Raw genomic sequence first — 15,559 nt, 5'->3', positions numbered from 1 at the left:
CCTCAACCTAGCTGAAATTTGTCAGCAGGTGGTAACAGTATTAAGTAACTCAGGCACTTCCCTTGGCTCATTTGAGACCCTTAAATGGCCAAGTAACCGTAGGCTGATGCCATGTAAGGGGAGAGGTCTTCTTTTACAGGCCTTGGAAAGAACTTGCCCATTTACCATCCATCCTGGCCTCCCAAACTCAGTTCCCCATCCGCTTCAGCAAAATGCTCCCTATACTTGCTGTCTGGTTCCGGTGAGGCTGTCCTTTAGGGGAGGTGTCCTCTGGGGACCGTCTGCAGTCCCAATTGTAGCTACCATTCCTTCGTGTTGATGTTGGAACCATAGAGCTGCTGGTCATCCACTTAGCCACTAACTCTCTTAAGTGGAAAACCCTGTATGTGAAGGATGGATATCATCTTAACCAGCACTGCTGAAAAAAACGCAATTGCATATCAATCACTCAAAAGGCTGGTTTTCTAAAGAACAAAAATACCAAGTTCCTCACCATCAATTGCCAATCACAACACTCGTTGAGTGAAACACTTATAGATTCAGGTTCCAGCCCCAGCACAGTAGTAAGAAATGCTGCACTGTTGGAAATGCCATCTTTTAGATGAGATCTTAAACTGAGGTTCCAACTACCTGCTCAAGAATTGAAAGAGTAGAGGTGTTCTCTTCAATGTCCTGTTTAGTGCCTATCTCTTAATCAAAATGACAGAAACAGATTATCTAGTCAGTTTAACATTGCTACCATGCTTCTTATATTACATCAATGACCACTTAGAGAGGATTTCATTGGCTGTAAAGCACTATGAAATGCCCAGTTACTGTCAAAATGCCAAGTAAATGGAATTTTCTTCTTTTTCTTTGTATAACTGTAGTGATTCAAGCGTACTTCATTGAAATTTGATAGTTTTGAGGATATTAAAAGGACTTTTAAAAGAAAAGGTTTTCTTTCCTTTTCTTTCTTTAATGCATGGCTGTTTGAGAACTCAGGTTTTGAAATTTTGTAGGCACTTTCTCAGTCACCTTACGTAATTTTGGTGGGAGATTGTAGCGTGGAGCTCCAATACGGTTGAGACCTAGTTTAACTGGAATACTGCAGAAGGACAAGGAGAAATCTTCTGGAATTTATGGCTTACGCCTTCAGCAATCATATCAGTCTGAAGTGGAAATGCAGCCAGCTATCACTTATTAATTTGGATCCACATTATAGAGTAGAATTGGTTTATAGGCAACTGGAGGCTGTGTTGATATTTGGTTTAGTTGTCTATAGGGGATACAAAATTATTCCTGTAGAAGATGTAAATCAGGGGGTGGAAGGGAGAGAGGAACTTAGTAAAAATACAATCACAATTGAAGTGGTGCTAAGCAAACTAATGGAACCTCCCTCCCCCACCCCTAAACTAATTGTGGTACTAACAGATTGTTGAAGTACTCGAGCAGTTATAAATACATAATGATAGCATTGAGGGTTTTGTTAACAAAGACAGAAACCTCAAGCACAGAATTTCTTTTCCAATTACAGACACAAGTAGGCTGTTTTGTTTTCAACTCTTCCAGAGTAGATTCAATAGTTCCACACACCTTATCCACCCTTTACACACATTTACACTGCTGTAAAAATTTGTAACTCGAATATAATTTGTAACTCATATGGGTGGCACGGGAGCACAGTGGTTTGCACTTGTGCCTCACAGTGCCAGGGACTTGGGTTTGATTCCAGCCTTGGGTGACTGTGTAGAGTTTGCACATTCTCCCTGTGTCTACGTGGGTTTCCTCCGGGTGCTCCAGTTTCCTCCCACAGTCCAAAGATGAGCAGGTTAGGTGGATTGGCCAGGTTACATCTGGGGTGATGGGGATTGGATGGGGGGAGCTGTATCTGGATGGAATGCTATTTGGAGGGTGGGTGCATACTCGATGGGCTGAAGGGCGCCTCTACACTGTAAGGATTCTATGATTCTTCACTATGTTATAATGCTATCACTCAGCAAAAATAGGTCACTGAATTCCAATGGTCCTGATGAGTTTGGGTATCTCCCCATGTGTGAGTCAACCATTCCCACCCCTGTTCCCCTACTGTTGTAAATGAGGCAGGGAACATTCAGATCCTGATTCTGACTGTCATTGGATGCACCCAACTCCACAAAGATCTGGCTTCAGTGTAGTATTCACACAAAGTGAAGTCAGAGGGCAGTGGCTGAGGAAGATTTAGATGAAGGTCGGGCAGGAGAAATGAAATGGAGATGAGTAGAACATTGATCTAACATATTCCACCATAAAACAAGTTCACAAACCTTAGAGCACAGCATTAAGCTCCATAAATTCAACTCTGGCAAGTCGGATTTTTCATCTCGGGTGGTGAGACTTCTTGGGAGACAGGTTGAATGACCCTGGATCAAAAGCAAAGGCTGCTGGGTGCAGTGACTGGCTACAGGAAAGGTCTGCCTTCATGCTTCGGCACCGTCTCGTTGTTTAGTTTAAAAAAAAATCAAAAGAAATCCCTCCGGCCCTGACCCTTCACACCTTCTCCCACCGCAGAATCCCCATGGCCTGACCATGTAACCTGTGACCCTACATAGCAGACATGAAAACCAATGCCCCTTTACAGATCCAATGACAACTCATTGCCCACATCCACTCTTTATTCTACCATCCAAATCACCTCATAACCACCATAGTCAGACCTCATGACCTGTTCAGAGATGAGATAGAACAAAATTCTGCACAAATAAATTGTATTGTTGACTTGACTAAATTAGAAAAAGCATCTTAGTCTATAAAAGCCCATATCTGACATTTACATTCTTCAACTAAATAAAGCCTTAAAAAGATAAACATTTCATTCAAGTGCACAATCCCTTAAAGCAACATCCCACATCAAGAGGCCATAACCACTTGTAACTGTCAATTAAACTGATAAATTACAGACACCCTGCTGTGAAAATAGACAGTTGTGTAATCTGTCATCCAGCACTAGTAATGGAAGCTGGCATACTTGTGTTAACAGGCAGTGAGATAGTAAACAATAATTTTTAATGCTCCAGACATTTTTTTAACCAAAGATATAAAGTGCAGGAGTTTGAAATGTCTTTACGCCTTGCTTTGATAGTACATTTGACAGGCCTTCCCGACACTTTCCACAGCAACACTTAAGAATTCTCTTTTGATACTTTTGACAGCTCCTGTTGGCAGGTTTCTTTAACAGGCCCTTGATACAGTGAGACATCTCATAGTCTGGTGTTATATGGAAAACAGCTATGATAGCTCCTGTTAAGATTTCCCTTTGACAGATCCTCTTGGCACTTTTGGTAGGGCCCTTTGACGGATGCTTCGGACAGTTTTGACATTTAATTTTTACAGGTCTGCTGACAGTTCCAATGGGCTTGACATTGTTAGGTTTCTGCAGTTTTTACTTACACTTATGCCTGCTTTAACAATGGCAAGGGGCACCTTACCTGCACCAAAGGAGACCTAACATACCCAAAGAATACCTGATCTCCTGTGACCTGATATAAAGGGGGTATCTTACCTATCCAAAGGGGGTAATCTGGCTATCCAAAGGAATCCACAAAGTCCAGATCTACTCTTATAACATTTGATCTTCAAACATTGGTTTTCACACTCTAAAACTGACAAGATTCGAGGGATGCAGAAGCGTAGTGGTAGTGTGGTAATGCCACCGGACCAATCCAGAAATCCAGCCTAAAGTTTTGTGGACATGGCATGCTGAAATTTGAATTCAATAAAATCTGGAATTAAAAGAAAGCAAGCCAAAATATGACCATGTAAATTTTGTCAATTGTTGTAATGATCCATCTGGTTCACTAATGTACTTTAGGAAAGGAAATCTGCCATCCTTATCTGGTCTAGCCGACATGTGACCACACAGTAATGTGGTCGGATCTCAACAAGGGCAGTTAGGGATGGGCAATAAATGCTCAGCTAGTCAGTGATGCCCACATTCCATTAACAAATTTAAAATAAAATTCCACATCAGTGGAGGCTGCCACTTAGTTAAATGGCCAGCTTCTACTGTAAAATGTGCATTCACGAAGATCAGAGTGCACCATCCCCGTTCCCGCACCTGCAAAAATCAGAAGTGACATGTTCACATTGGGACGTACAATTTTAAGCCACTTCCACCATTTGCCTCTCTGTCATGGGGAAAGTCTGTGTCTTCCTCTCACCTAATCCCTAATACCATTAAAAAATAATTTTTCAGAGTCTCTGGCATCTATTTTATCCATTGGTTTATCCTTGGACAGTATAATCTCTGGCCTAAATTGCATACCAGCAGGTGTGTAGTTACATATTTCCCCGGTATAAGCGCTGTTATATTTTTCTTGTTACTTGGTTGCAGTAGACTGTTAGACTATGTTGATGAATCTGGATTAATACAACGTCTGAGTTGCTGCCACTAAAATATTGCTATTCTTTACTGAGCTGCAAAATATTCTGTAAAGGAGTGGTTCACCTTGTTCCTTCCCTATTCTTCCAGACTCAGGAGGAAATGTCTCTTGTAATGCAACATGAGGCCATTTCTTCACCATAGCTTACTAAATGATTAGTACAAAAAGGTACCAAAAACATGCAAATTACTTTGTATATTCATTTGCTACCACTGTGGTTGACTTGTTTTTAATCAATGCTGTGCTTTCGTTTTTTCCTGATTCTTATAGATTTGACAGTGTGAGTTATCTACTGATTGGCAGAAAATGCTCTCAGTTTGAAAGATTGGAGGAGCCAATTAACTAATTAATGAAAATAATTAATTTTAACGGTGACACTGTTATTTAAACCTGCTGAACCTGCAAGCTTTACTTGTTCGTTTATAAATGGATTTTAATTTTTCTTTTGTTTCATAGTGAAAGAAGACAACAAATCACATGATTTAACTGAAGGAGTATGCAAGATGGGATCAGAAAGAGCTATGGTACTGGACAGACTTGCAAGCAATGTTGCAAAACGCAAAAGCTCAATGCCACAAAAGTTTGTTGGTAAGCATAAAATATTTGGTCCCAGTACTCATTAAGTAACTAGCTGTGTCACACAAATTACACAGCAATGAATACTGGTTTGAAACGGCTACTTTGATATTTGAATTTGAATTTAGTTTCTTCAATTTATTAGCTTCATTTTTGCAGTAGTGACATGAGTTTCAGCTATTTTGCTTTGGTTTATCCTTGGACAATATAATCTCTGGCCTAAATTGCATTTAATGTGTATTAGCATACCAGCAGATGTGTAGTTACATATTTCCCCAGTATAAGTGCCATTATATTTTGAGCTATTTTGAGCCCTTTATTTACTTGACGTTAAAAGTAAAATATGATCGTACGGCATTGATTGAATATTTTATGGATTGGAGGAAAGATGAGAAATAGCTTATCTGGTTAAATTGGTGGCATTAAAAGATTGAGAAGTAATTCATAATAATAAAAACAAAAACATCAATTTACAAACAATTTTAGAAACTGGAATACTTTGAACATGTGTTACTAGTCTGAAAAAGTATCTGGGATGTTACAATGAGCTGAAGCTGATTCTCCTTTCTTTTGATCCTTCAACGGATAATCAACAGTCTCATTCATTTCTCCCATGATGTACTGCTTGCAAAGGATTGGATTACAATTTTTCTGTACTAGTTTGAATGAAATGAGGTCCACAAGATGTTTTATAATTAGAATGGCATTATAGTTATGTAATATCATATTTCTTATGTCATTACTGTAGATTTACAGAAGTGAAGAAATAATTGCATGTATTTAGCAAGTTAGTATAAAGTCAGGTGGCTTATGTCATTTCATATTCGAATTAGTTACTTTTGTCCTGTACATTTTTTGATTTTGATAAACATAGAAGCTGGAATCTGGGTGGTGCAATAGGGGAAGAATAATGTCCTTTATCCCACATTGCTGAGGTGAAATCCCATGTCCTTATTACCTAGAAATGCTGTCTGAATTTGAGGTTAACATATATGCAAATTGAAATTATGCTGTCAGCAATTTCAACAAAGACATTGAACTATTTGAAATAAGTTGCCCCCTTTATTATAATGGACAAAATAATTTATACTGATACAAGAATATTTCTTACGAGGGCAACCTAAACACACTTAGAGTTTCAGCACCAAAGAAGCTCTAGCTTAAACTTTAACTTTGTGTAATCCTGTTCCAAAGCTGCAGGATGGAAGCACATACTTGGAATTTGAGTGTCAAAGTTTAAATGCCCAATTCACAACCACATAAATTTCTGTTCATTAACTACCTGGACCATAAATACTAAATTTTCAAGTTTTAATTTCTATTTTAGAAATGTATTGATAAGATTGCAATTTCACATTGAGAATCAGACACTGAATTTTGGATGAATATGTTGCCCAGTGTTATTCCCTCTGTGTTCAGCTAATACTATATGCCAGCCACTGAAAGCAGTCTTTCATTTTTTTATCCTCTTAACTATTTATAATTCGTAAGATTTCTCCCTTAGCTTTCTCTGTTGCAATGCTAAGAAGACCCACCTCTTCAATTTTTTCATAATAAATAAATTCTCTCTTTTTAGTAAATCTTGATTACTCCTTTCTATGCTACGCACCTCCACCCTATTACAGGCATAAAGCTGCTCACAACTCTCCAACTGTTTCCTAACCAATGAGTTGTAAAAGATCAAACTTACTTCCTGGCTTTATATTCTGTGCTTCAATCTGGAAGCCTCAGACACCTTTTTGTCTTCTTGTAGCCTCTTCTACCTATACTCACCCCTTCAAAGATTTAAGTAATTACTACCTAACTGTTTCACTGTATTATTAATCTTACCAATTAGGAAAAGCCTCCTATCAGTACCCTTTTTACAAATACTTAAATCATAATCCTTTGAATTGAAGTGCATCCAATACTTACTTGCTCACTTCACCAACATGTTCGGCAACAGTCTTCCTCAAAGTTTATCATGCCCCTTAATTTGGTATTGTCAGAATATCATTTATTTGCTGCCTGTATGTAAATCATTAGTATAAATGAAACAAAGAATAACTACCAAGACAGGTGCTACTAATACTAAAAAAAAATGCTGCTATACTTTGATTTCTAATCCTGAACATTCACATTGGTTTTCTTAGATATCATTTATGTTAAATTTGAAAACACTTTTTCTATGGTGTAGCTTATAAAATGTCTTCAGAAATATGATATACCACAGTTACTTTGTCCTCTTCATTTATAAGTTCCAGGATTTCCACAATGAATTGTTGAAATTCATCAAGCACACCTTTCCCTTTAAGAAGCCTTGCTGACATTTGCCAATTAGCTTCACTCTCACAAATTATTTTTAATACTTTCCACATTGGCAAAGAAATATAATTCTGGTTTATTCTGGTTTAATTCCTTTTCCCTTTTTTTATTATTCTATCTTTAATTTTAATTTTACGTAACCTCTGCTGCCTGCCTGAGGCATACCTCTCCTCATCTACCCATTAATACAGCATTTTAGATTACTTTGCCTCTTCACTGAATCGTTTCTTAACCACTCATCCATGCGCTGTAAGACCCATCTCTCCGCCTGCTATTTTTGTTTAAATCCCCCCCCCCATTACTGTACTTGCCTCTCTGTGAGGACATTGGTACTAATTTGCTTTATTTGAAAGTACATTTGCTAGTAAATAAATTAAACTAATAATAGGCATTATTATTGGTAAATACATCATGAGCTATTGTACTTTTGCTAACAATCTTAAAATGCAAATCAATTTTATTAATTGAAAGCACCCAGATCTCATTCTATCTCAATACCTCTTACCTAATATTAGTACCAATGAAACAGTTTAATCTTATTGTTGACTTTTTTCAGAAAAAGCAATTTTATGGTTTATGCAAGTGTTACAGCTGCAGGATCCGTTATTTTTATAACAGGAAGTCTGCTGTTTATCCAGTCTGTGTAAAGTAATACTGTATTGGTTGTTCATATGCTAATTACACAGGTGAAAAGAAGCTGCAGCTTGATATTTCAGAGCTTCAGTATGACGCTAATTCAAATTATGAAAAGGAGAGTGAGATGATGCAGACTCATGTTTTGGATCAAGCAATTAACAATGCTATCAATTATCTAGGGGCTGAGTCCTTGCGTCCTCTTGTCCAAACTCCTGCTGGAGGCTCTGAAGTGATACCAGTAATAAGCAACATGTACACCATCCATAAAACCCATTCAGATACACAGAGTCATACTAACAATGCCGCAAGCCAAGATGGTGCCGTAGAAAACGTAGTGCTTATTTCGAAAACAAAATCACAGTCATCAGAAAGAGAACCGTCTCCAAACAACAGCTGCCCAGATTCCACAGATACAGAGAGCAACAATGAAGAACGAAACAACCTGATTTACCTGACAAATCACGTAGCTCCACAGGCAAAAAATGGCTTGCCTTTAATAAAAGAAGATCCTAGATCTTATGACATTATGAGAGCAGGTATGGAACCTAATCAAGAAATCATCAAAGTGATTAGTAGTGATGGAGAACATGTGAAAGTTTATAAATGTGAACACTGCAGGGTACTTTTCCTGGATCATGTGATGTTTACAATACACATGGGGTGCCATGGATTCCGTGACCCCTTTGAATGCAACATGTGTGGGTACCGAAGCCAGGATAGATATGAATTCTCTTCACACATAACAAGAGGAGAACATCGTTTTCATATGAACTAATGAACTATTTCAATCTACATTTGGACATTCTTTTCCATTTTATGTGATTAACTACAATTTACTCAAAAAATAAAAGAAGAAAGAGAAAACCAAAATCATTAGCTTTTTTTTGTATATTTTTCATTTATCCTTCTTCTTAAAACTGTTATTTGCAAGATGTGGACAGAGTTTTATACGACAGATCATATCATCAGACCTCTCAGAATCAATACATCTGAAGGAGAGTTCTTTGAGATTGTATTTAATCATTTTTAGCACTTAAATTATTTGCTTATTGTCTATGATCTAACTGAAATGTATATGTGAACAGTTGATCACAAACCTCAAACTAGTGGGTAAGAGCTTGCGTTTTTATTACTGTAGTTTGCAACAAGCGGTACTAGAATTTTTAAACAGTTTAAAGCTTTTTAGTCTAGCAACTTTTATAAAAAGCATTGATAGCTGTGTGTGAATCAGTGTTGTAAATTGTAGAATTGGCACTCTATATATGGTCTTGTTTCTTTGGCTGTGCTCCTTTTTGTAATAAATACCAGCTAAAACTTGAGAGCTTCAATAAGATACTATTTGCATTTTGACCTGTTAAAACTGAGTCGTATCTACATAGTATCTTGAGGTTCATCGTTTACACAGAAATTGTGCCTAATATGTTGGTTACATTATTGGAAACAGTTTTCTGACAAAAAAATTGTTATTTTTCATTGATTCTATAAATATATACGTATTTTCTAATGTTTATCTTTTATTTCAAATCCAATAGGTTTGTTTTATTTATTACGTTAATTGTTAGATTTAAAATTGGATTTATCACCTTACATTTCTAAATGAAATATTGATGGGTAGTTGCTATTTCTTTGACACAGAAAACTTATATATATATGTTAATTTAAAAATGAAGTTAAAGTTTCTCAAACTTCAGACTTGTTTATTAGAATTGGCACAGTATGGTGAACATTCTCAAAACTTAAATTACCAAAATACTTCTATACTGTTGCTAATGTTAAATTATAATCTTAAAATGTGGCACCATATTTAGAGACATTTGACCTATTATGCATGTATCAACTGTCTGAAGAATTATTGGCATTGTCCTATTTCCATACCCTTTTTCTTCTCTTTTGAATATTTACTCACTTTTCTTTTAAAAGGCATCACAGATTTGAGTCCTACCAGTGTTGCTGGTATGAAATTATATGTCCTAATAACTGTGTGCCCATGAATAAGTTTCTCCTAACCTCATTGATGTTCTTTTGGTGATAGTGCGTTTATGTCCTCTCAATCCCAACTCACTTCTGCCAGAAATAGATGTTCTCTATTTATCTTCACAACAAGTTATATTTATATAGCACCTTCAACATCATAAACCTCCCAAGGTGCTTTACAGAAGCAGTCTAAAGCAAAACTTTCCCTAATTTAGAAGAACTTCAAGATATTCTCTTCATCTTCTTTGTTATATTGATAAGAACCTAATTATTCTAGTCTGTCTTCATTAATGCGTCTTGTGAGTGGTATCCTAACTAGTGAATCTCTTCCACACATTCAACATGGCCTTGACAGATTTCCTTAAAAACACCACAAACTGAATACAGTCTCCTAATTGCAGTGTAACCAATGATTTATCTCGATTTGGCTTTTCCATTTGCTTTCGTACCCTAAAACAAAAAATTCAACATCTGCTTTTTAGCAATTAAGTTTTATCAATTTACCCTCCCACTGTCACATTTTTGAGTCTTAACCCCAAAATCTCTCTACTTCCTGACTATTTTTGAAGTCTTATTGTCTGGTACAAAATGTTCTCTCCTCTTCTTCCTTCTAAAATGTATTGCCTCATATCTCTCCAAATTAACTTGTATCCAGCATCTTTGTGTCCAAACTCCTAACGTTACTGTATAATCTTAGAGTCACTTATAGTCTGTTTCCATTTTTATTTTCCTTCTTAATCCTGAAATTTTAGACCACAACATCATAAAGTTTAGCCTTCAAATGCATTAAGGGCTTTGCAGTTAACTTGCTGACAAGTATTGCAGTGTTATCCATCATTTGACATAATGGAAAGGTACAAAAAATTAATACAAATCCCTAACTTTTATGAATTTCCAAATTATATTCCACACCAATAGTTGAACAATACTGTGTATATATCTTGTACAAAAGCTTTGACCAGAAAACTGTTACAGTATGTAATTAGAATGTAAAGATCATTGCATTATATTCCTTTTAAACTATTACTGGAAATGTAATGTTCCATTCTTTTTTTAAATCAATCTTAAGGTAAAGAAAAAATATGGATCATCTGTGACCTAATTGAATGTTGGAACAGGCTCAAGGGGCTGAGTTACATTCTCCTGTTCCTATGTTTCTTTTTCCCAAATTGGTCTTTTAAATGTACTGCATCAACTTCTAACATCTGACATTTAAACTTTTGTTATCAGTATCTAAAAATTTGTAGAACTTCACAAAACTTTGTACTGCATTTAAAAATAAATATCAACCATAACATGAGACCATCCCCTGTTGCAGAGAGAGAAAGCACAGAAACATGTAATCTACATGTGTTTCTTAAGAGGAGACTCAACATTTCTAATGTGGAAAATGTCTTTGTAATTTTGTACAAAAAACATATCTAATATTAAATTCACATTTTAAAATGTTGTAACGTTTATTCAGTTTGTTACTCATTTATCAGATAACATTGACAAATTGATGCTATGTTGTTTTCAATCTTTTTCCATTCAAAGTTGTATTATGATGGCCTCCATTATCTCTGGAAAAAATTAGATTTTGCTTGACAAGAGGAAAATAATTAAAAAGTATTAACTCTTCAAAATGTCTCATGTCTATTGAAAGTACTAAGACGCCAAAACTGCAATTTACAATTTTATGTAAACAAGTAGGCTGGAATCTAACAGGAGTCCCAGCGATGTGACTATGGTGAAATTTGTAGCAGAATCAGATGAGAAGTCTGGCAAGGCCCATCTCGACATCGAGAGCAACTCACGCCGTCTTTTATGTTTTTCACAAGAGGCATGGCAGGATTCTCACTTGGTAGTGTCAAGTTTCCAATTTACAATGATTATTGCTTGTTAAACATCTTCTTAACAGCCCAGCTCATTTCAATAATATCCAGCATTCCATTGTACCAAACTCCCCACACAGGTTTGACGTCAGGAAAACTTGACAAGGAAACCAGCGGAAGCATCTGGGCAGATTCAATTTGCTGCTTGCTCCAAACAACCTTCACGTTGGTGTTTGTCTGACAACATCTCGCGGTACTTTCCATGGGCATTGGTCACAAGGACCTCACATTCACAGATATCGCCATGCAATATGTGCCAGTCGCTAAGAACCCCTATGACACATGGCACTTACAGAACACTTCTGCTCTTCAATGCTGCACCTCCAGCTGCGCTGGAAACTAGCATTGTAATGCTACCGCAAGGCGACGCGGAAACATGCAACCAGCTCTTTGAGTGGACCAGGCTGTATCTCAGGGCTCTTCGCTCACTCTCCAATTGTTCATTTCCTCTCAACCTGTCTGGATGCTTAAAGCTGCCCTGCTTTGCATTGCCTTGCCTTGCCATTTTAGCTTTGCCGCCTCAACCAGACTTACCAGGCTCATATTCCAGCTGCCCGGCCAGGCTATTTAGCACAGAGACAAAACGAGGAGGCTTGTCATAGTTGTCAGAAAACTTCAGTCAAACCAAGCCTTTGTTTGGAGTGGTGGGTGGAGGAGGGTTCCAGGCACAATAAGTCAACCGTTACCCTTTGATATAAGGTCAGGCTCTGCTGGGTGTGTTCAGAGTCAGGATCCTTTCCTCATGAGGGTAAATAGTAAATGACAACCAGCATACCAAATGATTTGACTCTGTCTGCCCTATTGAGGGTTGTTTTCTTTAGGGAATGAGGAAGAGGCAGATATTAAAGGAAGATGAAAGTGGCTGTCTCAGCTGTTACTGTTGGTGTGCATGGGGAGATGTCCCAAGCGAAAGAGTGGGCAGGAAAAGAGGGCATGCAGAGTCGGTGGTGTTGGGGCTGTGGTGGGTGACAGTGCATGAGGGAAGATGTTACCGGCAATAGTGAGAGTGGTAGACAAGATCCTTGGTGGGAGGTGGGTACAGTAGCAGAGACATACTGAGTGTGAGTTATCTGAAAGAAAATGATGGAGCATACCGAGACAGAGTGGAGAAGGTCGTTAGCCTTATTCCCACAGTGCTGAGCAATCTTTCAGACAACTGAGCGTGGTTTAACTTGGATGGCAACATTGAACTAGCCTGGCTTGGTCTGGTATCATGAACTCCATCATTGGCCATGAGAAGGAGGAGATCATATGTTGGCATCACTCTGTCCAGCTGGACCTCTAGGTCTGTGCCTGCAAAGCTGCAGGTCACCAAATTCCCTTTGTCTGCTGTGTCTCACGGAAATGTCAGGCACATTGCAGGGCAGCTTCAGATGGATGGGGCTTTTCCAGGTGCATATCAGCCTTTTAAAGATGGCTCGGACACCAGGGATGCTGGTAAATTCCAGTACATCAGTCGAATGGGGAATTGCTCCAAGACCGGCGGATTGTTAAGATGAGGGGGCAGTTGGACATCAGAGATGCCATATAGGTGTGGTGGATCATTAATGAGGTGAGTTTGGTAAAATACAGTGAAAGAACACCCTAGGCCTCGCAGTGACAAACCCTTCAAAAGGCTCAACAGAACTCTGGAACAAAAACATAGTTGCTGGAAAAGCCCAGCAGGTCCGGCAGCATCTGTGTAGGAAAAAACAGAGTTAACGTTTCGGGTCCGGTGACCCTTCCTCAGAATTGTTCTGAGAAGGGGTGACCGGACCTAAAACGTTAACTCTGTTTTTCCCTTCACAGATGCTGCCAGACCTGCTGAGATTTTCCAGCAAATTTGTCTTTGTTCCTGATTTACAGCATCCGCAGTTCTTTCAGTTTTTACTTCAACAGAACTTGGACTTAGCTAAAACAAAACACAAGATTCAGCCCATTTGTTTTGATTTGTACAACTTAGATGAGCGAATTTAGTAAATTTTGAAAAATACCTAATCCTCATCTTAAATAATATTTGACATACCAAATTTTAACCAGTTAAAATTGCCCAGGAGGCCTACCCACGGGTATTCCGCCCTTACGCACACTTCCAATTTATTCCACTTTTCTGAACAGGAAGAAAGCTCGCCTATCAGAAAGCAGCCTGTTCCTTCATTAAAGTTGGAGATTGGGCTGTGAAGGCATGATCAATGTTCAACAAATACTTTAACTAGTGGCTTCAGCAAGCAAGGCCTTGGTGCTGTCCTACAAGGTCAATGGAACAGGAAGGAGAGTCTTTTTTCCCTCTGTCTTGAGGTGTTTAAAGCAATGCCTGTCCTTTTCTGGATCCCACAAGGTAAGGCCTTCTCCATTTTCCTGCCCTGATTGTGAGGCTCTTCCTAAATCCTAAGTCGTCTGGGCCTCATTCTGCTGAGGTCACTGTAGTTTACTCTTTGCCTCAGCCACTTTTGATTAACAGCTCAATAAAAATTGAAGCCTAACTGTATTACATTGTGAACATTCTAGAAGCTTATTGCAAAATGTCGCTGTAATAAAAGTATGTTCCTACAATGCATCCATTTGCTAAACACATATGTTAATCAACCAACATAATTATTTTTAGAAACATACATGACCTTAACACCAATTCTTGTTTGTGTAAAATAAAGGTAGTATTTCAAACAAACTGCACTCGCCAAACTCATTGTTAACTCACTGAACTAATGCATGTCTGACAAAGAATTGCTTTAAGTCTGATCCTTGATTCATGCTGGGATAGCTAATCCCGGTTAGTTGTGGTGATAGCTTCGACTTCAATACATTGCAAATAGAGAAAAAAGTGTTTTATATGCTTTAATTGTTCTCCAGATGTAGGTGTCTCTGGCTGGGCCACATTTATAGCCATTCCTAATAAATTTCAGAAAAGAATTGGTGATCTTTCTCAAACAATGGCTGTCCTTGAGATGTAGGGACACCCATAGTGCTCTTTGGAAGGGACCTCCAGGATTTTGACACATCAACACTGGAGGAACATTGACATATTTTCAAGTCAGAAAGAGTGGCTTGGAGGAGAACTTGCAACTGGTGGGGTTTCCAAGCATCTGCTGCCCTTGTCCTTCTCAGTGAAAAGAGGTCATGGATTTGAAATCTGCTGTCAAAGGAGTGGTGAGTTACAACAGTACATTTTGTAGATGGTACACACTGCTGGCACTGGGCATCAATGGTAAAGGGAACGAATGTTGAAGGTGCTGGAAAGGCTGCAAGTCAAGCAGGATGCTTTGTACTGGATGGTGTTATTAGGTGTTGTTGGAGCTGCACCCGTCCAGGCAAATGGGAAGTATTCCATCACACTCCTAACGTGTGCTTTGTAGAAGGGAGACAGGGAAAGAGGAGATTAATTACTTGCTGCATACGTTCTGGCCTCTGACCTATGCTCATAGCGACAATATTTATATGCCTGGTCACTCTTTTTGATGTTGTAGTCAAAGTCCTTCAGGCATGGCCTCCCTTGGTGGTCAGGGAGGCTACCCTGCAAGATGGATGACACATCAGGGAAATAGATTGGAGGTGTAAAGGCACCACAACAACGAGTGGAGGACCCCTTTCCTGCTATTGTGACACTGTCAGAAATCACACAACACCAGGTTATAGTCCAACAGGTTTATTTGAAAAAAGAAGCTTTCAGAGCCTCAGAGATAGTAGGAACTGCAGATGCTGGAGAATCTGGGATAACAAGGTGTAGAGCTGGATGAACACAGCAGGCCAAGCAGCATCAGAGGAGCAGGAAGGCTGACGTTTCGGGCCTAGACCCTTCTTCAGAAAATGAAGAAGGGT

The 15,559-nt window shown here is 38.5% G+C and overlaps 1 protein-coding gene across 3 annotated transcripts in view; it reads left to right on the top strand.

The window, feature by feature from the left end:
* Window positions 1–11,340, top strand: part of LOC109915843 (DNA-binding protein Ikaros-like) — a 53,631-nt gene extending 42,291 nt beyond the window's left edge. For 2 of the 3 annotated variants that reach the window (XM_048610190.1, XM_048610196.1), the window contains exons 4-5: window positions 4,857–4,988; window positions 7,967–11,340. In XM_048610190.1, coding sequence (XP_048466147.1) covers window positions 4,857–4,988; window positions 7,967–8,691 — 857 coding nt within the window. In that variant the 3' untranslated portion in view covers window positions 8,692–11,340. The remainder of the gene's footprint in view (window positions 1–4,856; window positions 4,989–7,966) is intronic. The other variant, XM_048610200.1, reaches the window with a different exon arrangement.
* The last annotated feature ends 4,219 nt before the right edge of the window (window positions 11,341–15,559 follow it).

This window comes from Rhincodon typus, chromosome 2 (genome assembly GCF_021869965.1).
Source record: "Rhincodon typus isolate 14 chromosome 2, sRhiTyp1.1, whole genome shotgun sequence".
Taxonomy (NCBI): domain Eukaryota; kingdom Metazoa; phylum Chordata; class Chondrichthyes; order Orectolobiformes; family Rhincodontidae; genus Rhincodon; species Rhincodon typus.
This window is presented reverse-complemented; position numbering and strand designations above follow the sequence as displayed.